The 22,807-nt window shown below is 40.8% G+C and overlaps 1 protein-coding gene across 2 annotated transcripts in view; it reads left to right on the forward strand.

The window, feature by feature from the left end:
* Positions 1-22,807, forward strand: part of dlc1 (DLC1 Rho GTPase activating protein) — an 82,279-nt gene that overhangs the window by 18,307 nt on the left and 41,165 nt on the right. The window contains exon 5 of one of the 2 annotated variants that reach the window (XM_084573505.1): positions 3,191-3,224. In XM_084573505.1, the coding sequence (XP_084429631.1) occupies positions 3,191-3,224 (34 nt within the window). Of the gene's footprint in view, positions 1-3,190; positions 3,225-12,321; positions 13,025-22,807 lie in introns of those variants that run through there. The other variant, XM_084573506.1, reaches the window with a different exon arrangement.

Raw genomic sequence — 22,807 nt, forward strand, 5'->3', positions numbered from 1 at the left:
CACATTGGTGAACCGAATGTCTTGTTAGTGCTTAGCAGACAGGCCACACAGACCTCCCATACTGATTCCACTATTCAAAGCCAATTGTGCCATTGATGAATATTAAAATGGAAGTGAATTCGCTCTTGCTACTGTATAAATTAATAAATATTTAGTAAAAATCAACACATGAAATATAATGTGTGTGAATACATGTCATTTGAGGCAATACACATTGTCAGTCCTACAGGATATGACCAAGACAAGCAATGCATTGGCTCATTGAGTAAATGTTTTAAAACCTTTCACAAAGAAATTATTTCAGTTTTAGAAATGGCCACTCAATAAAACTAGGAGGTGCATTTGTTCAGGGACTGTTTACAGCTGTGTGTTAATATACATTTATCAATATTTATGACAGCAAATCCGATTAGCTTGCAATCAACTACAGCCCAGGAGAGATGTGACGCAAAATAATTTGCCACACAGTCAAAACTGATAACCGACAAAAAGCCAAAAACAAAACTGTTCACTGAGACAGAGTTTTGCAGGAATGCAGCAACAACACTGAAAGAAGCAGTGCTAATATTACTGGAGTCCAACAGCTGAAGCAGCACTGAATGTAAATCTGTCTCTGATTTCACCTCAGTGTTGTTGTTCTGTTTGTGCTGGTGATTTAGTGACAGAGGAGTGAGTGGGAGTCTTTGACTTTGGCTTCTCCCTGGTGGCCCATTAGTCATTAATTAGCAATAAATTGTAAAGCTATTTGTCCACAGAGAGAATTTTGCACACAATGTGTCAGAAACATGACCCGCGGAGTGATTGAAGTCTGTTTTTGCCCACACACAGTTCATGTTCATGAAGACATGTTCACACACATAAAAACACACCTTAGAGTTGAGTATTTTTAGATATAAAAATATGTGCATGCAGACAGCTCACCCACTGGCCTCTAAAAAAAAATCAGACAGAAACAGATTGTGAATAAGACAAAACATTTCTCCAGCGTTAATCAGCTAACACATTCTAAACAAACTCGTGTATGAAAGCCGCCATTGTATTCACGCTCACTAGACCGTGCCATACCTGTGGTGGCTCATCATAAAATAGAGGAGCTCCCTCGATATTTAAGAAGCAAAGGGTCCGTACTTGTTTCTTTCTTTTATTTGAGTACTCATTGTGAAAGTGAAAACTATGGAAATACTGTAATGTTCTCCTTTTACCACCCACAGGCAATTAATCAAACAAGAAATTCCCAGGACTTTGTGCTAATCAGATTTGTGTGTAGTGTGTGTGATAGTAGGTAAATTTCAGGAAATAATGGAATTCCACAGCAAGATATGCGTAATGCCTGTGAGAATTTCTCCCTGCCAAAGTCATGCCTTATGCAAGGTCTGCACAGAAGTTAGGAAATAAATGTATTAGTCACAATGCTAAGTAACGTAGAGGCACCAGCACAGTGTTGGGTCAAAGAAAGCTGTAGCTTATGTGTTAACCAAGAAGGTTTGTGACTCAGTATGTTAACAAAGGAGCATGCTTCCCAAACATAGGTGTGATACAGGAAGGATAAGGGACAAGCTATGAGTATAATCTTTTTTTATACAGTTGTAGGGTGTACAGGACAGAGTAGTACAGGTCAAAATGTCTCGTATTGTTGCAGACATTTATGTTCTAGACATTTGTGAAGCTTAACAGGCAATGCTTGGAAAATATTTCTCACTATATCAAAAAATATATAAGAATTCAATTAATTACTTAATAAGTTAATGAACTTTAAAGGTGCTAGAAGTACTAGGTGGTAGTTTTTACAAAAACAGAAGAAGATGATACTCGATTGTCCTAAATGCTTTACACCCATGGAAGTTTTTGCATTTAACCCATACATTTATAGTGCACTGCCCATTCACTCCACTCTCAAACATTTCTTTCTATCAGTCCTGGGAGTGCAACCACAGCTGCCCCCATCACATTCGTACAAAGCAAGACAAGCGAAGCAAAAAATGCAAATCTTGTCAAACTCTTGTTTTGCAGTATTGATGATATTCAGTGCTAAGCTAACAAAACAAAAAAAGGAGCACATTTATCTTAATAAAAATATCGGGAGGGAAAGTTGTGGTACAACATGTGGACAAAGTGAGTGTGTTATAAGAATTTTCCTCCTTTCTGAGGCTGATCTCTTCCAGGGGAGTGTAGATTAAAACAGGTCAGGGTGTGGAGATCAGCACAGGACCCTGAGGTCAAAAGTCAGTGGCAAGAAAGACCTTTGCATTCCAACCCACTGCCCTCCACACACACACACTTTACCATTGAACTGACAAACAACTACTCTATTTCTATTTTTTTTTTTTTTTACCTTTGTTGAATCAGTGGTATTTTCCTCAAATCCAAAGAAGGACACATTAAGCTGATTTTATCAGTAATGTCTCTCCAGACTACCAATATGAGACGTGAATCAACACTGACTCATAGGAGAGTGCTTTTGTGCTCCTACTTTTAATGATGTGGTATTTGTTCAGAAGTCTCTGGTGGGTTTGTTATCAGTTGTGACCATTTATTCCAACGTGTGCACATCAGAAAACTATGCATGTGGAGTTTTAGCAGTTACATTCCTGGTGTCTCTTGTGCTCCTTTCGTTGATTGTCACAGTGGTGTAACTGTACTCTCCATTTACTACAATGTTATTGGAAGAATATACTGTATAGTGATAGCACTGTAAATAAACACATTTTTTGTCTGATGATCAGCATAGACCATAGATTGTACAATACAACATACACAACTACACATGTGTCCATTATTTTTGACGTTTTTGGACCAAACTGTTGGGTGGACTCCCTGAGGGTAAATACCCACTGGGTATGCATTTAATGCATTTGCCTGACCAGCGCATTTCCTTTAGTGGAAGTGGGTACTTTCTTCAACAACTAAAAGAACGATATGATTCAGAACGTGGGGATCATGAATGGAGAACATGCAAAGGGACTGAATCTCTAATGAAACTGTCCTCGACGTGTTCCACCGCTCGTTTTTTCTTCATTTTATGACTCAAACACATTGGTCAACGTTTACTTAGGAAGTTTACAGAGTGTTTGGGAAATCTATGGATTTCATTGTCTGATTGTGAATCATTTCATGGAATCAAATGTCATAAGACCGTCACAAAGCTATCTCAACTATAATCATTTTTTTTCTTCCTCCTCTTCTTTCCCAGAGCACCACTGTTGTTCCTGAGAAAGGAAAAGCTGGTGAGTCCTTTTTGTTTTATTCTCATTCTCATTCATGTTGTGTGTTTATGACTTGGTAGATGAGGATGTTGACAGTGATGCAGATGATATAGTCTCTTTGGTCGGTTTCATGTTAAGGGGATTCTGCAGTGTTTTTTTGTTTTGTTTTTTTTAACTGGTAATCTTGTCCGGTGGTTGAGAGGAGGAGTGCAGGTTCTGCTTCTGTGAGACACTGGATGCGAGTACAGATAAGATCCTAGACTCATCTGCTAAAAAAATCAAGTCTGTCGCCTTTCAGAGATAAGAGCCAGACTGAATGTCGAGTCTGGTGCCCCAAACTTTTGAACCCTTCCTTTATTTACCTTTTGCCCTCATTTCTAAGTCTCCCTCCTCGGTATTCAGAAAAAATACTTTTCTAGGAAAGTCTAAGGATTGTTAATCTGTCCAAATACAAGCACGCATGAATATTTCTAAGCTGAACTTGAAGTATTTGTTTAGTATCAGTCATACAGTTGTCAGTCCTCATGACTTTCTCCTTGTGAATAGGCTTCTTTGTATCAGCATGTTATGTCATTACTTTGCTATGCTCACTGTCAACCACTTTGTACACTTTATTATGAATCGATCCAAAGAACAAACTCAATCTGTTGTGACTGCTCCCTCTTCGTTCTGGCTCCGGCCTCTCGGTCAGCAGTCTGCTGAAAATGCACAGGGTCATCAGGAAACCATGGATGGACAGACCCACTTTCAGACAGACAGCAGGGGGCCAGTGTTCATTAAACACCCCCCTGTGTCGTCAGTTCGCGGGTAAACAATACCAGAGAGGTGGTTGGACGTGGGGACGAGGCTTTCATATCGCCCCCCGCTGTCTCAGACCCTGATGGGAGTCCTCGTTCACTCTTGCTGTGTCTCTCCCTCTAATTACCGTCACTGTCGGAAAACCTTTCATGGGAAATGTGCAGAAGCTGTGAGTGTGTGTAATGTGCATACATGAGTGTTACCGTTTGGCAGAAGGCCCACTCCAAAAGTTTTTTTTAACAGGGAGGCCAAAGCTTGTAAAAATGCTCAGTGCCAACTTCAAAGTGGTCAAACATTCTCGGTCACTTTTCTTAATTTAAATCAGTTTTACTCCTTGTGAGCAACTTACGTAACCTCCATCTCTGCGTCCGTGTGATGGAACCCAGGACTCTGGGGGGGGGGGGCAGCATGTGGGGATACGGGTGGGAGTTGGCAGAGTTTTGGGGAAGCACAAAGCCCAGTGTTCATTGTGACACTTCAAAGCCCTCTCTGTATCTCCACCATTTAAGCCCCTGGGAATGACACATTTGTGACAGTGTTACATCACACACCATGCCCTGAAGGCTCCTGCTGCACTGCCATGACAGGCAGCTCATTCATGGTTAATTTTACTATCACTGTGACAACAGAAAAGCACACCAGTGATCAACAAGAACTTTCCACAGCCCACTCTCTGTAATGGCACAGCTGACGACCCCCTTGCGGCGCTGGCTGTACCTTAGTGAGTGGTCCGTGTCACGGCTTTCCTGAGCACAAAAGCCATATGTCTACGGCTGCAGAGCGCCTGGAATGAGTTTTACATGGTGTCCAAGGGAGCAGAGCACTATAAGTCATTCCATACTACATGCCATCTAAAGATGATAAGGCTAGTCATGCAACGGGTTTGCGTGACCGTCCTTATCATGTTTTGGTTATGCTCTACAAGATTATGCATATAATGCGATGGAAGATCTGATGAGTGTGGTATGTTGGAGAGGAGTCCAGGGACATAGGTTTAGTTTATGTTCTACCCACTATTACGTGCTTTTTCTTTCTGTGTTGGTGGACACTGCCCTTTGCAGGGTTTGAGCGTTTAAGCTATTATAAGTTAGCATGGTGACAATACCTTTATCAAATGTTATCTTAGTCCTAGCTAGCTTCTCAAGTTCCGACTGTTCAAACTGAGAAAATAGATGGGCAGTGAGGAAGTTGTCCAAATAGAAAACCCGGAGCAGTACATGTGTTTGTCAGATTGCGATGTGACTGACATAAAACCGTGCATCAGTGCATCAGTATAGTCTCTTTTTCAGGTAGTGTGGTGCTTAGTCAAATTTGCAGAATGTGGACATTATTTACGCTCAGTGAAAAAGACGAGCCTCAGTGTGTGTGCTTATCTTCAGAGGCAGCTTGTTTCGTAATGTGATCTCACATCCTCTTACACAGGAAGTTGACAGGTTTACCTTGTGCGAGTGGCAACGTGGTGAAGGAAAGATTAAGAAGGAGGAAGAAAAGGAAGACCTGGTTCCTTATTATTTCCAAATGCTCTCCTCTGTGGCGGATAATTTACAGTGTTGGCTTTCTATACAGCATGTGTGTATTCAGTGTGTCTAACCAACACCTTCCTTTATTCTTTCTGACTGAACTCTATATACCCAAACAGTAATATACCCAAGCAGGTTAAGGTAGGTGATAGCTGGAAGGACTGACTGACAGGGGTTTTAAGGTCAGCGATTGTGAAGAGTGGTGTCGGCTTCGCAAATTTAGAGAAACTTTTCCTACATCCTCCAGACAACTTTATGACCAGTTTCTGAATTTTTCTTGCAAATCAGCATCAGCATTCATGTCCAGATCATCTGACTAAATCAAAATTCTTTTATTGTCTTTCAACATTTGTCACTAACTAAAGGCTTGAACACTTAAACACTACCTTTATGTGACAGCCCGTAGATACAAGCCCAAAGATCCTGTTAATTCAGAACTGTAAAGTTCAGATCAAATTAAAATTGTAAAATTGTTTAACTGGGAGAATTGACTGCATTCTCTAGAGAACAGTCACCAAACCACTTGTTCTTGATGAATTACCAAAGCATTTAGTTCCCACTGTGTGTGGTTATAAAGTGACCTTCACAAAAAACAGTATCTACAGAGACCACAGAAACCAGAACAAACTAACTTTTAATCGTATCTTGTCTGTTGATTTAAACTGCAATTTTGTGCATTTTATGAAGCAACTGTCTTAAAATGAGTTTCCAAATACATGATATACACTGATCAGGCATAACGTTATGACCACAGGAGAAGTAAGTATCATTGACCATCTTGTGAGAATACATTGTTCTGCTGGGAAACTTTTGGACCTGGTATTTATGTGCATGTTACTTAGCACCCACCTAGCCATCCCCAGCAGGATGCAACCTGACATGGACACACACAAAAATGCTTTAGGAACAAAAAAACATGAAAAACAGCAGAAGGTGTTGACCTTTCAGTGCAAAGGGCTCATGAAAATAAAACATACAAATCACCATCCTGCAGAAACCTGCAGAACATTAGACAAACATTAATTGCAAGGACTAATTTGTGCATTTTTACACTAAGAAAGAGTTCAACATTGTCCCTGTATGCCCACTCTACCTCACCACTACCAGCAGTGGCCACTGGTAAAAAGTCGCTGTTGTTTGTGTACTTTTGATTTAAGGTCCGCTACGATAGCAGCCCTTGCAGCTTCAGTATACTTCTCGTATTTAGCTTTGTTGTAGCGGCAACTTAAATTGAAATCTTTCCAGGCAGATAACGTCTCTAAGCAGACTAAGCACATAGGTTTGCTTTTAAATTCTGTGAACAGATAATCTTCTTCCCATTTCACCTGAAACACACGCGATTTTCTCGATCAAGTTTTCTCTCTCCTCCGCTCTTAGCCACGGCTCAACGTCTCTTCTTCACTGGTGGAGAAGACCCGGTGGAAGCGTGTACGAGGCGGCGTCTGCATTAGAGGCCATCTAGTGGCCAACTGTGTTATTACAACTGATTCAGTGCCGCAGAGGACACATTTTTATAATTATCAGAAATTAATCTAAGGGCCACTTCGAGTGAAGTCGCGGGCCGTGTGCGGCCCCCGGGCTGCCAGTTGCCCATCCCTGATCTGTGGGATGCACTGGAACAAACCTGATCCACAGAGGCCCCTCCCCTCAACCCACAGGACCCAAAGCCCTCCACCAACAACATTCTGTTGCCAGACACCACAGGACACCCTCAGAAGGCCAATGTCCATTCTCTGATGAGTCAGAGACCAAAAGCGTCTTGGTAAGAGGTTTGTTGACTAACTTAAAATGAATTCAGGTATTGTGTTGAACACAGACCAGATCTTAAATGAAACCTGTTGCCAGGGCTCATCCCCAGCCTCATATCAAACTAAGACCACTGTTCTAGAAAATTAAAGGCAGACTTAGACATGGGAATCTTTGCCCTGCTACTGTTCGTGGCACATTACAGGACATTTTGTTTTGTCTTAATGATCTTGGCAGCACACAAGGCTGGTTAAGCAACTGTCATCAGCATGTCAACTTTTCCTCTTACGACATGTACACAACTCACTGTGTAGCTGTCTGTCATTTTCTAGCTCTCTCTCACTTTCTCTCTTCTGGATTAGAGCTTTTCAACACCACACTTGAGAAATTCCTGCTTCCAAGAATGGTCTGTCTTTTCATTTTTTTCCCCTTGTAGTTGAGGTTAGAGGCACCACGCTGTGCTTGGCTAATCTAAATATAAACTACTGGGAATACCAAACACAATGATGGGCACCCGACCAACAGCAGGGTTAAAACTTGACCTTTTACCTGGACTCCAAGCCACAATTGCCTCGACTGTAGGTGGAGGAAAGGAAGACTGAGGAAGCTGAATGTGGTTAAGCACACTCAGTGGGATCCTGTATGGGTGGAGCTCCCTGACGTTCAGGAGTTGGCTCCTGAGAATGACTTGTCTCATCATTTCTGTCTGGCTGCTTTTTTGTTTCCTTCCCTTTTATCCTTTGTTTCCCTCATAGTCATCATTCTTTATGGGAATGCCAGTAATCTTACTGGTATTTAAAGCAGATTGTTTCTTATTTTTTGACTGACAAAACTAAATCTGAATTGAGCATTGGCCAGTTTTATGCTCTTAAAGATATAACTTCAATATGTTGTTTAAGCAAATAGTTTCTTATTTCACATTTACTGTGTTTTTGAGCCTTTCATCTAATTTTGGTCAAATCCAAGAAAGCATATTTCCCACTTTGTTGACCTGTTCCTTGAACAGATATGACAGTGCTGCAATGAAAACCTGCCAGGCATAACTATGAGGGTAAATCCTTTTAGAAGATGAGAAGAAGAACTCTTGTTCTCCTACAAAACTTGTGACTGAGCTTGTTGGCTCCAGCCCTCAAACCAGACACATTTCCACACCAGTTTCCACTTAATTTCGAAAATGTCACAGTAAAATCATCTTATCTGATTTGTGACTTGTGCTACGTGGACCCTTAAAGACATTGCTCTCAATAGAGAATGTGCTTTGGCAGACGTAATGAAGTTCCTTCAGAGTGGAACCAAGTCAATAATTGCTCATGACTGATGTTCGTTATTCAGCTCTTTGATTGAGTCTGTCTTATTCAACTTTCTTGCCACCACTTCATACCCAGTACAGGAGTCTCTGTGTTTGTGCAAGGTCACATTCCTGGCCTCCCCTGATCCGTCTGCACCAGCCTCAACAAACCCCTGCCCTAAACATCCCCTCTTCTTCCCTCCCATTTGACACACTCTCGCTTGCTTCCTGTGTGGAGACTAATATAACATAACAGAGTTCATTTAATGTATATTTCACACTTCCAACTCGAAGGTGAATATATCTATGGATTCAGTCCCAATCCTTCATCCTTATAAGATATATAAATATATTTAATGGTTTGGAATTTAAAACCATTTGTTTAGAAGTGTTTAATGTTTTGCATATTCATCTTGAATAAGAATAAGTGTTCCTCTTGTTCAAAAAGTAATTTTCTGACTGTAAGACTGGAAAAGTGTGATTTAGAAAAAGAAAGAGTCTTGAGAGCTTGTTCTTTGTGCATCTCCTCAGCTATGGATCTGAACAGGAAACCTCTGCATGAAGGGGAATTTACAACAGGAACTCAGCTTGCTGAACTCACTGAGTTACAAAAACAAAAGTCTCCCCAGTCCTAAAAAAAGAAGCATGAAGAGACACTGTGTCATGAATCTTAGTTTAGCTTTTTAGCAGATGTGATTCATTAACCACTGTATATGAAAATCATGAATTTGCCTTTTGTTTGCACGTGGAATCTGGTATGTAGCTGTGACTGTAAGTGCAAGGATAAATGCAGATTGTCTATTTAATCACCAAATAGATTTTTTTTTATTTCCAGTTGCAAGACACTGTATGTGTTCATTCCTATGTGTGCTTTGGAAATAAGTTTTAGATTTTTCATCTCATTTTATTGTCAGCTCTAACGTTTTATGAACTCTTACTGTAACTAGGGTATCGACAGAACGGTACAATAAGTGTTATAAAGATGCCTTAATACCAGACTACGATTGGGGAAAGATACAGCCTCGTCTGGAAGGTTCTCAGTCATCCAGGTCATGGAATAGCCAAAAAAAAAGGACTGTAGAGTTTCTTGAAGACACTTTGCCTGTTATCCAAGTAGCTTCGTCAGTGTTGTGGAACTGGAGAACTGAAACTAAATAGGCTGCTTGGATGTGCGGTGAAACGTCTTCAAGAAACTCCACACCCTTGTTTTCTGTCTCGCTATACAAAGAATCCACTACTGTCGTGGCGCTGAACATGTGCTCTGGGTGTAAATCGCCAGGTTTGAAACTGTATATGAACAAAATCCATACAGAATAATGAGGCTTTAGGGCTTTGTATCTGAAAGTAATACTGTACTAAAAAAAAATGCTATTGCAAAATATCTTTTGCCTGAGTCATTTATTTTCTCCAAATAAGAAAGAAAATATGTTTGCAGATTTTTTTCTGCACATGTTCCCTTTACTCTTTTGTTTTTGCACTGAGGTTTAAACTATTCTTCACGTGAAATCATCCAGTAAGAACATTCATCCTCAGCCAGGGGATTGTAAATCTCCCAGTGATGATGGTGTGAGATACCCATGCTGTCCTCAGGCTAATGAATCAGTCCCGGCACAGCAGGGCCTGTCACTCTTTGGCTGGTTTATTCCCCTTTTTGGCTGTCAGGGAGAGACATCATCAACAGCAGACTGAAATGTTGTTGGAATAAATTATATGCGGGATATGTGATATCTCAAGGTGTCAGGTTGTTTTATATCTTGCTCGAAGCATCGTGCACCAATTAACTGGTGCAGATAGACTCCAAAGGTGTGGAGGTATCAGATAGTGAGAATGGAGTCATTACAGGAAAGTGAGGCAGAGAGTTTGTTTGATAGCAGATTAAGACGTAGTGAAGTAGATGGTCACATCAAAGGAGCGTGCACACAATTACAGTCACACTTAGGCACCCACCCACACACATATGCTTCAAGTAACAGACACATTTTTGGCCGTGCTGCAAAGAACTGAGCAGTGCATTGTTTCTCGCAGACGTTTTGATGGTGGACCCTCACATAGTGTTTATATACACTGTTTGAAGTCCCCCCTCCCCTCACCTCCCCTGTCTCCATTTCTGGGTCAGTATGTTGGCAGGTAACCTTCCTCTGCCTCTGTTCTGTGGAGCTACATGGAGATACACACTCCTGGCACACAGTACACTTGTTTGACAGAGGGAGCAGTTGGCAAGACGTTCCTTCCTGAGGTATGAGAACTCCATTGTTTTCCCTGATCATCCCTCCTCCACCACCCTTCAGGACATTTTCTCTCATATCCAGGTTACAGTCTGTGCATTGCCCCCTTATCACAGAGAGGGAAAGTACACTAATATGTTGTTGTGATATGAATACTGACCCAGATGGTTTTGCATCTGAGCGTCTCAGTAAACGCACACTCACTCACGTGCATGAAAACAATAATTTGATTCAGTCAGATATCACATGAGTCGAATAGGCGTATGAGTAAGGATGGGACAATGTGATACTTATATGGGACGTTTGTTTTTCGGTAGACAGCTAGGCCTCAGCCCCCCTGTGACTCTTCACAGGACAAGCGATTACAGAAGATGACTGAAATAATGTTTTTCGGTATCGGATCCTAATCCTCATTTACAGTGCTGTTAAACAGGTCATAACACAGCTGCAGAGGAAAAAACGAAAGACGCGGGAAATCCAGCCTTATCAGTCTCAGCAAGCCTTGAGAGACCGTAAAGTCAATAGGCCGTGATGAGCACAATGCTATCAGCAGACTGCCATAAGCCAACGCCGGGTACATTACCTTCACTTGCTGGCGCAATCAGCACGACCGGCTGATTTACTCAAGTGTGAGCTTAGTGTGAAATTTAATGGAGGGCAGTTTGAACAGCACGTCCTGCTTAGAACTGCACAAAATACACTCAGGTAATGAGTAACTTAACCTGCACTAGAACATATGGGCTTGACGAGTACAATCTACACATGATCACTAAAGCAGGTTTACATTCAGTAAATTGTAAAATATATTTGAAATAAACTTAAATCCGGTTTATCTAGCAGATGTGTCAATGCTCAACTATCCTAAACTCAATGTTGTTAAGCTTGCATACATTATTAAATGATTATAAATCATTAATTATATTAAAAGCAGCAATGATCTTTTATAATTTGCAATGGAAAATTATGTATGCAACGCATCTACAATGTCATTAAAGCTTCAGTACTCACTACAGAAGTTGCTGTTCTTTTATTTTTTCATTCAGGATCCAATGACTAAACATTCACACAGACCCCAAGGAGATTTGGGCTTGCTTAATAGAAGCTAAATCAGCATTATCCGATCAACCCATAAGTAATGGATTCCATTGTGTTGTTGTTTTTTGTCCGTCTCAGTAGCTTTGTTACATAAGGTTTACAGTTCATGTGTATTTTTTTAAGTAGCCAATGGTATTTTCTTGAGCTTGTGCTTATGTTTCTGTACTCACTTGTCTAACCATGCTGTATTTACAGTAAACTCATGTGGCTGAGGAAAGTGACTATTGACTGTGGGGGAATAACAGAGGTTAAGAGCAGGTTGAAATTTCTCTTAGTGTCCTTTTGGGAAATTCTTCTAGGAGTTTCCACTATTCGTTGTTTCTGGCAATCATTTTCCTGTTACTGTGTTCGAATGAGTCAAACTGAATCCCTTCATCATCTCACTTCCTGTCTTTTGTTTTCAGTCCTGTGAAGTCTTTAGCTGTTTGTGGCCAAGGACAGGTGGGACCTGATAACAAGCAGGCTGCCTTGGCAATGGGTTATATAACTGGTATTGATGCTCCTTGTGTCTAGACAGGGCAGGGCAGGTGTAAATAGAGTGGATGTGAAAAGGAAGGTGGAAAAAGACGAGAGGCTTAAAAAAAAAGTATGCGTGATGAAATGCTAGTCGTGACTCTAAAGCACTCAGAAATTCAGAGAGAGTACTGGAGCTTGTGTCAGAAAGCACTTACTCACAGTTACACACATACAGCATATATACACACACACGCACACACTGGCAGAATAGAATATGAGAGCATTGCAGCACTGGCTGGATGTGTCCCAGCAGTTACCGCACTGATGCTCGTTGCAGCAGACGGGAGGGTACAGTCCGAACAGAACAGAGTAAGAGAGGGAGGCAGAAACCAGACCACTACAGAGGATAGAAGAGAGCCTGATAGATGTTCAGACGTCGATAGGGTGTGTGCACATAAACCAGGACGAGTGGAAACATGTGGAACTGACAAACGCACAAAAATCTTAAATCAGAGACAGGCATTGGGACAAGGTGGGACTTTGACGTAGGTAAGTTTAGGCGGATGCTTGTCGTCATGTCTCGCTCTATGAGGCTGCTGCTGCTGCAGAGGTCCTTCAGTGACCACATCAGGTCCTCTACCTCCAGAGCCCTGGATATGCTCAGCAAGCCTGCTCGAGAGAATAGGCTGGCAGGTAAGTGACGAAGGCATTGACTGAAATGGATGGCAGTGAATACGTGTTTTTTTTAATGTTTGCATTCAAAATTCTGGATTCCTTTACAAGATGCACAACAGTATGGCAAAAGTGCACCGTCACTGTCTCGCTGCAAGGCTGAAAAACAGATCAATAGATCAAGACATTACTAGCACATGATGGATGGGTGTGGTGCTAATTTCAGATGTTTCTTGGCCCATTTTGTGAGGATTCTTCCGGGGTTGAGTCATATTTTGTGGTTCTACATCTGCAGTTTTGGTAAATGAACGTATATTCCTGTCTGCTAGTCTCCAACTATTCAGAGTTGTCATTTCCTATTTTACCTGCTTCCTCCACAGTTGCTTTAGACCTGGTGTGGACCATGTATTACTAATGAGGTGGTTACACACACACACACACACACACACACACACACCCACAGAGAAGTCCATTAGAATAGACATCCAGCTCTCTTAAATAATACAGGTAGTCCTCTATCATATGAGGGCAGTAGCAAAGAGAATGCATTAATATAGATGCTCTTGGGGAATGTTGGCTGATAACAACAAGCTCAGGCCACTTCAAAGTGTTTTCAAGAGATGTTTGATCATTCTTTAGCGGTCCAATTGACAGGACTTCTGGCTGCGTTGTGTTTGAAATCTCAGCACCTTCCATGTCGGTCCAGGTGCTGCCGTGCCTCTTTTCAAAAGGGGGCACACAATTTTCCCAATGAATCCAGAGGTCAGTGCCCTGTGGCCTAACCTCGCTATTGAAGTGAAGATCACCAGGTGATAAATATCCACTGACAAACACTGTCCAGGATGTTTCAGGCTGTTGCCACATAACTCACTGTCCTACATGAAAGAGGGGTGAGTTGAAAAGTAAGCCAAAGAATTATGACAGGATCTAATTACATCTCCTCTGGTGTGACACCAGTTTCTCTTTTTTTCATTTGCATGTTTTCTTCAGGATGCTGAGGCTTTCAATTACATATGTGTCTATAATTAAATCATTATGGCTGTGTATGACATCATGGATGTGCGTTCTTGGCCATAAAGTTCAAGAACATACTGTACCATACCAAGACATTCATAGATTGTCCCAACCAAACTGGCTCAATATGCCCTTGGCCTTTAATGAAACTCAGTCATATTATAAATAGTTATAAATTATAGAAATACTCTCACTGTGTTCTTACTCATTTTTATCTGAACTTGTATATCCCTTGCTGTGTGGGTGCACACCAACTGATTATGGCTGTTTGGCACCCTGCAAACATATTCCACAACCTAACTGACCACTTTGAGATAAAACGATCTTTAACTGCCTTGAAAAAAATCATCCCAAATACTGTAACTTCATATTTATTTACTCCGACACGTGACAATGACATGACTGTGGTATGTGATCCTTGATGACGCATGTGTATTAGCTAATAACACTCATGGCCTGCTCTCAAGGACTTGATGTCAGCTCTGCACAACATCACACATCCTGAAACTCAATAGCCTTGTTGACATTTCCCACCCTTGTCATCTCTATGATCACATCACAGATTTGAGCATGTTTACAGCTAAAGGGGAAAAGATGTGCTCAAGAACTCCGAGTTGATCCACTCACAAAGCCGACCTGCCACTCCACTCTTTGTGCACACTGTCAATTGCAGGCGAAGATCTCTTCTTCATCGAGCCATTGTCCTCGAGACCCCCTTAAATCGTATATCTCTTTTATACAGAGCCTCTTCGGGCAGTCTGAATTGAACTTTAAGAGGCCAAAGCTGATACTTTCCTTTAGGCCAAAGGTATGACATTCCAGCAAGACAGTAACAGATACGTTAACACTGAGGCTGCAAACAAGTGTGGCCGTCCAGCCCTTTCATCGGCTCAATGATTAATAGTTTTGAGAATTTCTGTTTCTGGTGTACAAAGTTTATCTCTTACTGCAAACAGAAAAAGCCATTTTTTTCCATCGAATCATGTTAAATTAAATGGGTCACAAGGTTAAGATGAGTATATAATTGCAAGATGTTAATTTATAGTTTATTACTATATTTGAGTCAATGAGTGGCATGCATTCAGTTCTATATTACAAGATTTTGCTAAAGTTCAAAGGGGTCAAAGGGCATCAAGGCAGATAGTAAAAGAAAACGAGAGCAGAATCTGTCATACCTTTTCATATTTTCTGTGATTGGTTACGAACTAGAATTACAGAGTTCAGAGTTTGTGAGCTGAGCTCCCGATTTTAGTTGTACAGAAAAGTTAACTCAACTGCTCTTCAGGCTAATCAAACAGTACTGTACTAAGATTCACTTGTGATTAAACACCATGTATTACAGTACATTAGAAAATAATTTGGACTCTTACACAACAGTCATTTAGCTCCACAACAACCCTCACCAATGGAGTATCTCATTATTCATTTGCATGATAGAAGGTGAATAGGTTTTATTGAATGCAGGGTTGTTTTAACAATAACAATCTACGAGTATCAGTATGAAGAGGCAGATGAGCTCTGATCAGTCATCTAGTGTGTACAGAACCTGTTACTATATAAGCAGCAGTAAAGCTTTTTCTCCTCCATGTCATCTACGATGTCCTAGCTAACACTTGTGTATGCTCACCTTGCGCTAAAGCCATTTGCGTCACCTGGATGTTGTGTAATAGTCTCTCTAAAAGCCATGTTACAGAAAGTTCACATTTCATGCTGAATCTCATTCATAATATATCACCACTTGTGATGTAATCATGGACTTCATGGTGAGGGTTAGTTCTACTCTCCATTTATACCACTTCTGGCTGATTACCCAAGGGCTTTAATTAGTTTATTATATCTGTCATAATTCTCCAAGGATAATACTGTTACATAACAACCAGAGCATAACAAATAAATCTTCCATGCGTAGGTGAGGTAATAGGCGTATTAGGTTTGTTAATTTCATCCCGGCTTAGAACATTTCAACAAATAGCTTAATAAGATTTCTATGAAATTCGGTGATAGATTAGCAAAAAAAAGAAAGAAAAGAAAAATCCTCATCAAGTTTTAGTAAATATATATAGAAGAGCTAAGCTATTATTTAAATGGAGTTACAGAAGATATGGAAGCTCCAATAGTAATGTGTATGTGTATCTCTCCCTTGACCATCTCAGCAAGCAGAGAAATAAAAAAATCATAATAACAGTTCTTCCAGTGAAATGTTCATCCATAGCTGCTTCCTCTAATATCCACTAGTGTTATTTAGAAATCAAGACACATTATGACCACCTGCCTAATATTGTGTAGGTCTCCCTCCAAAACAGTTGTGACTCATCAGAGAATGGACATGGGCCTTCTGAGGGTGTCCTGTAGTGTCTGGCAACAGGATGTTGTTAGTGGGGGCCTTTGGGTCCTATGGGTTGAAGGGAGGGGCCTCTTTGGATCAGGTTTGTTCCAGTGCATCCCACAGATACTTGATCAGTTTGGGTTCTAGTGAATTTGGAGGCCAGGTCAACACTTTGTGCTGTTTTTCATGTTTTTTTAGTTGTGTGTCTGTGTCAGGCTGCATCCTGCTGGGGATGGCTGCTGCCATCAAGGAGAGTCCTTGCTATGGAGTGTATGTGCCTGGTCTGGTCTAGGTGGTTGGTACATGTCTAAGTAACATCCAGAACATTGTATTGTCACAAGATCGTCAATGCTATCTACTTCCCCTGTCATTGGTTTTAATGTTGTGGTTGACTGGTGTAGTTATGTTAACCAGGGCACAAGTACAAACCTGTAGTTTTTTAAAAGGGTTTCTGTTCCAGTTTGGCCATCCTGACACTTATGAAAAGGTTCACTTGGCTTTTGCAAAGAGGAACATCACATTAGACAGAGCAGCTAAGGCGTCATTATGTGTGTTATGCATTGTTGGTTTGTTTATGAAATGCAGAAAACATTTTTATGGTAGACATGTGTGACACAGTAAAGGCCAGTTTATGTAACTTCATCAACTAAGTTAATTAAAAAGAGCACAGACTGTGTTTGCTTGTGCTAAGTCTTTGCTGAGCCATGATTTAATGCCAAAATGAATGAAGCAAACAAAACTGTGCTTCCAAATCTGCCACTCCATCCATCTTGGCGAGCACAAGTAGGCCCCTTTTATGCCACAAAATGACGCCACAGACGCATGCAGACAAAAACCTGCCTTGTACCAGAAGAAACTGACAACATGGCGACGAGCAAGCCACTGGTAAAAAGTGTTTTAGACCAAACATTTTTCATCAAACACTGAGTGTAAAAACTTTGCTGCAGCTGGGAGACACTTCAAGGTCATAAAATGCTCTTTTGCCTGATTCCACTTGAATACAATAGGCACAATGAAAGATCTCTGCAAGGAATTAATACACTTAAGTGCCGGTGTCTGAGTGTAAGTGTGCATTTGTGTCTTTGTGCTCCTACTTGTGCATGAATGTGTTATTGTTAAGCGGCAACCGGGCCTTTGTATGGCTCTTAAGGGTGGGTCAGTGGGAGGTCCACTGACATGTTCCGGTCTACTCAGACCCTGCCTACTGTTAAACCACACAGATGTTCTGGGTCTATTGTGGCCCCACAGGACTCCGCAGGGACCCAACAGAGCCATTTCACGCTTGAAGCACGCCCAAAGGGGAAGTCAGAAGGGGCGCACCGCTGTGACATCAGCGGAGATCTCTTTGAATGAAAACGCAGCAGGCAGCCATGTAACAAATTAGCTTCAACAAGATACTTTCAATGCAAGAATGGAAGGTTTAATCACTGATTTAGCCTGTAAACAGAGTTAACTGTTGATAAAAACCAAGATCAGGTCTGTTTGATTTTGGTTTAGCTGTTGGATTGCAGAACGTACATTTATTGTCAACAATTGTTTGTGGTCTTGGTCTCAATATGTGCTTTGTCTAAGTTCTTACTGGACAATTATTCCCCTTAAAAAACAGACTGCTTCTATTTAAATCTTGTTTTCCTGGTGGTTTGAAATCACGCTTCACCTCAGCACATCACGCTGGTCACTTTACTCTGTTCTTCTTTATGGGGCACCAGTTTCCTCTTCAACACATTTCACTATGCCTTGACATTTAGGTCAAGGCGCTGCTCAATTTGATTGCCTATAAATAGTACCTTTTTATTAATTTATCAGCAGCTCCACTGTGCACTATGTGTGCCTGCGTTGCATTCCAGGCGTGAGGATGTAAAAAAGTAGGCCATCGTTTTGTGTGAAGCGCCTCCTGAGATTTTATTGAAGTCCATATGTGTCTCATGAGTAAAGTGTGCTGCATTTAAACTACTGAAAGAGTCATAAGGAGGTTGTTTGTGCGGTTGTGAATGTGTGTGAGTAATGCAGAATACCTAAAAGCATGCACAGACTCCTTTACTGTGTTAGCACTCGTATGTGTGTACTATATGACTGCCGTCGAGCTCGACTAGACATGACTGTGGGACTTGTGCCAGGGACATACTGTATTTTCTTCCTCTCCCTCATCCATCTTTTCCTGTTGGTGTATGGTTTTTATTTGTTTTGCAGTTGATACCATTTGACTTTAAAATAATACAACATGCCAATCATGTTTCAGTCATTAAGGGTGATTTAATGTTACTATATGAGCCAAAATCAACACTTTATAAATTGATCACTTAGGTTAAAATGTTTTATTATTGACCTTGGACAAAGCATTTTATCAAAACAACCCCTGTTCAAGGTTCAATTACTAACTTTCTGTAGAGCTTTTCACTCTTTTTGATTGTCATCAAAACATGGTGGACCTTTTGTACAATATGTATAATTTAAATGTCTATGTTTTCACATTTTAAATCATTTTAAATCTTTTCTCCAGTCTTAGTGAAGGATTTTATTAAAGTACTTGCAATTTGCCTGCTCTTCATGCATCTGATTTCAGAGCACTTTCAATGCTTTGTGTTGTCTCCAGAAGCTATCAGTTCACTCTTTCTCAGACTTCTGTTTGGCCTGGCCACCGTGTGAGTTATGCAGGATGATGTGGCTTCACTTTTTTATATGTGATTTCTACATTAACCACAGCCTATGTCAATACAATAAATGCCAACATTATACGACCTTCTGTTTTTTTTATATGTAGAGTACGTGACACTATTTGTTTCCAAAGGTTTTCAGATATTTTCAATGCAATAAATAATCACATTATTTTTGCATCTGCATGTTTTTTTTGTGGAACTCCCAGTAACATTGTAGGCCGCATGAGTCATATCGTCCTCTTGCAGGTTATTAGGTTTTGCCACGCCATTTTGACTGATTGTCCCGCTGTTAAATAGGTGACTGGTAGTCACTTAACTTGACATGTCGGTGTATAAAGGTGAACACTCTTGAGATATTTGTGATTGAATTAGAGACCTTCAGCGCTGTTCCTGCTCAGTGATTTAAAGCCCACTTGTTTCTGCCTCACAAGGCCGCTTGTTTCGAAGACTCTGGAATGTTTTGCTAAACTCAGTGACTCCTGCGAGCTCACGCCAAACTTGTTTACTTTACTTGTTCTACCGTGCCTCACCTCTCCTTCAGCCCTTTTTCTCACTTTCTCTTTCTAACACATTAAATTACTCAGTGCGTCTCGTAACGCTCGCTTTAAAATGACCCAACTCAGTTTTATTGATCCAGAAATCTTTCATTGATTCTGTCTCTAGAACAAGTTCAGAGAAGAAGACACGCTTGATCATGCAGCTTGCAACATAAGAGCCATGCTGACCATGTTTTATCTTTAAGATACTAACGTCACATACAAATGTCATTTAATTTTTAACAATTATTAACAGTAATTTTTTTTGTCTTAAGACCAAAAGCAGATCTGAGCTTGTAGCTGTCTGCTGTTTACTGAGCGGAATCCCAATTTACTTTTCAAACCTTTCTTTGATTTCTGTTTCTCTAGCCTGAGTCATGACTCAAGTGGGATGTCTTTTCAGCAGGATCACAAGTAGCCCACTTGATGCATGCTCTTGACTTCTCATTGTTGTGTTCACTGCCCATTCTTCAACTCTACAGTGCCCCATACTTGTCTCCCTCACAGACCCAAACAGCTAAACATAACTGATCAACAAGCTCGCCATTTCAAGTGTCCTCTGACATTGTGTGCCAACGGGGAGTAAATCCTTGTAGACCTGACACTCACACAACTCCTGATTTGGCAAAACTTGGGATTCCCAAAGTGGTGTGCACAAATATTTGCACACACTATGGAATTCACTCCGGCCTCTGCGCCTGAGAATGTTTTATTTCACACCGCAGCCTTTCAGACCAGTCCACTCCTACACCTTTACTCCCTCCATCAGCAGAAATGTGTGAAAGCTGTTTCCAGCAGTACTGCTTTGTTGGCAGAGACAGAGCTTCCTTTATTAGTGTGAGTCACCGTGTACAGTGTGCTTTGCAAAACTTTAATCAATACTGCAGGGCTACTGCTGTGTTAGAGAGTATTCATGTACTGTCGATGAGAGAACCAGAGAGAAAGAAAGCAAATGAGGGAGTGGAGTAGCAAGAAATGTCTTAATTAGCCTTGTATGAATTAAAATTAAACATGTATTATGTCTACAAACAATTGCTGAGTTTACATGAACACTGTATATTTCTCTGAGAATCAGAAAAACAGCCCAATCAGAATAAAAATGCTCAGTCGGGAATGGATTATTAGTCTACCTAAATAGTGTGATCTGCGACCTCTATAATGGCTGATCAGAAATTCCAATCAGATGACGTGAGAATCGTGACACAATTTCCTGGCGCACACTCAAAATGGACTCAAGCCCCAGATACGTGGACGGCTTTGTGATGTCCTGGCTGCAGGACTGGAACAGCAGAACACAGCCACAGGTTTTTCCATAGGTTTTCTGCTCCAGCCTGATCAGCACAAGTCGACCTCTGTGCACGGTGCACAAGTGTAGATTAGTAAAAACCTTGTAGCACTGCAGGGCACATTGTAGACGAGAAAACAACATTTTTTTTTGTTTCTTCCATTAGCCTAATGTGTTCTGTGCACATTTTCTTTCTTCTATTTTGTATTTTATTTATTTTATTCCACAGCAAGGCAAGGCTATACTTAGGTTCTACTTTTATGTGCTCCTACATTGATGTGCTGTATAAAAAAACACATCAGAGATTTCTATCCCTTATTGTAACCGCACTCTGTGCATATAAATGAGTACAGATAAGTTCAGACAGACCCTGTGATTTGTATCAGCCAATAGCTCTCCCAGCGATCAGCCATCTGTGATCGTCTGCAAAACATGCTGCAGTATCCAGGAGGGTCAGGAACGTGGCAGTAGCAAAACGCAGAGTTTGGTCGTCAGAAATATAAGTATTTTCTAAAATGAGTAGATTGAAAATACAAAGGACAGTGAAGAACTTGGAGAATATATATAATATCAGTACACAGAAAAATACTGATAACAAATGAGCAGGATTTAGGGATGATGTATTGAACTCTAAGAATGAGAGAAATGTGCTCAGGTTTAAGGAGGTTTGGGCATTTCTTCTATGCACACTCATTTGTCTTCACCTGTGAGGAATGAGGGAAGAGTGTGACCTCTGAGTAACAGGGAAACCATGTTAATGTTGGTGTGATCTACAGAAAGTGACCAACTTAACAGAATGTTTCTAATACTTGGTATGCAAAGCTTCCGATACACAGTCTAAAATGACTGGTGATGTGAGACGAGAGGAAGATGATGGCGTGACGACTCGTCACTGGTCATTAGCTGTGAAACAGCCACATTCTACAAGAAACTATTCCAGATGGGTACTTAAAACAAGTTTTAGTGCCCCATTAAAATGGTCTCATCTCTGGTGACTTAACTGCCTCTTGGGGTGCCTGATCTCATGGTATGTTGTTTGTTTACTCTCCAGTGGGCCTTCATTTCCTGTGTGTCTGCTGCTTTTAGCGGCTCTAACTGGTCTCAGTGGGTTGGCCATCTTTAATTTACTGAGTCAGGCTGCAGGAGATTTTGGTAATCCTGTTGTTCTTGATGGTATTTTTGACTCATCAGATGAGGTTGATTTTGAGGCATTCTCTTATAGCGAATCAGATGATCTTTATCTATTTTGGCAATTTATTGGAAAGAGACAAAGGGTTAATGACCGTACCTCTGCTCTCAAAATGCCCAAAAGGGACAAAGATTTGAATCCGTGTTGAGAGTAAGGCATAACTGGCTTCAATAACTCTGGTAGTCACTTATTGTCTGGAGCTCCAAAATCTGTGACATGACATGAAACCAAGAAGAGTTGTCACCTCTGTTGGTGACAAAAATTGTTCCGTCTGTGTTAGTTTAAAGAGACCGAGGTAAAAAAACAAACAAACTCAATCAGTACGACAGTCCCTGGCCTCCATTCTGCTGTCTATCTCTGTTTTATGGCTTGATTGAGATGTTAGACATGACACAGCAAAAGAAGAAACTAAAAGGCCATTCGGCTACTGGCAATTGAACAGTAATTGCAAGTCAACTAACTTTTCTAGCAAGTCTATGTGCGTTTAAAAATCTTAACTTACCAAAGACAAAAAGAGACGTTTTCTTTTCTAGGTTTAATATTAGTTTTAACTGGGCAAATCAATCAGTGTATCAAACCTGAAGAATAATTGTTCATGTAATAAAATGTTCATGCAACTGCTTTTTATTTAAATGTACGTGAGCTGAAATAAAATCATCTCAAAAGTGGGGCAGTAAAATGGGAATTATAGAAAATAATGTAGAGCTAGATGGATGTAGCATGAAGCTTATGGGTGTTTACAGAGTTTGCTTCACTTGCTTGCTTGCTTCACTTACTTATTTCATTGATCTTGTAGA

Source organism: Chelon labrosus (genome assembly GCF_963514085.1).
Source record: "Chelon labrosus genome assembly, chromosome: 2".
Lineage (NCBI taxonomy): Eukaryota > Metazoa > Chordata > Actinopteri > Mugiliformes > Mugilidae > Chelon > Chelon labrosus.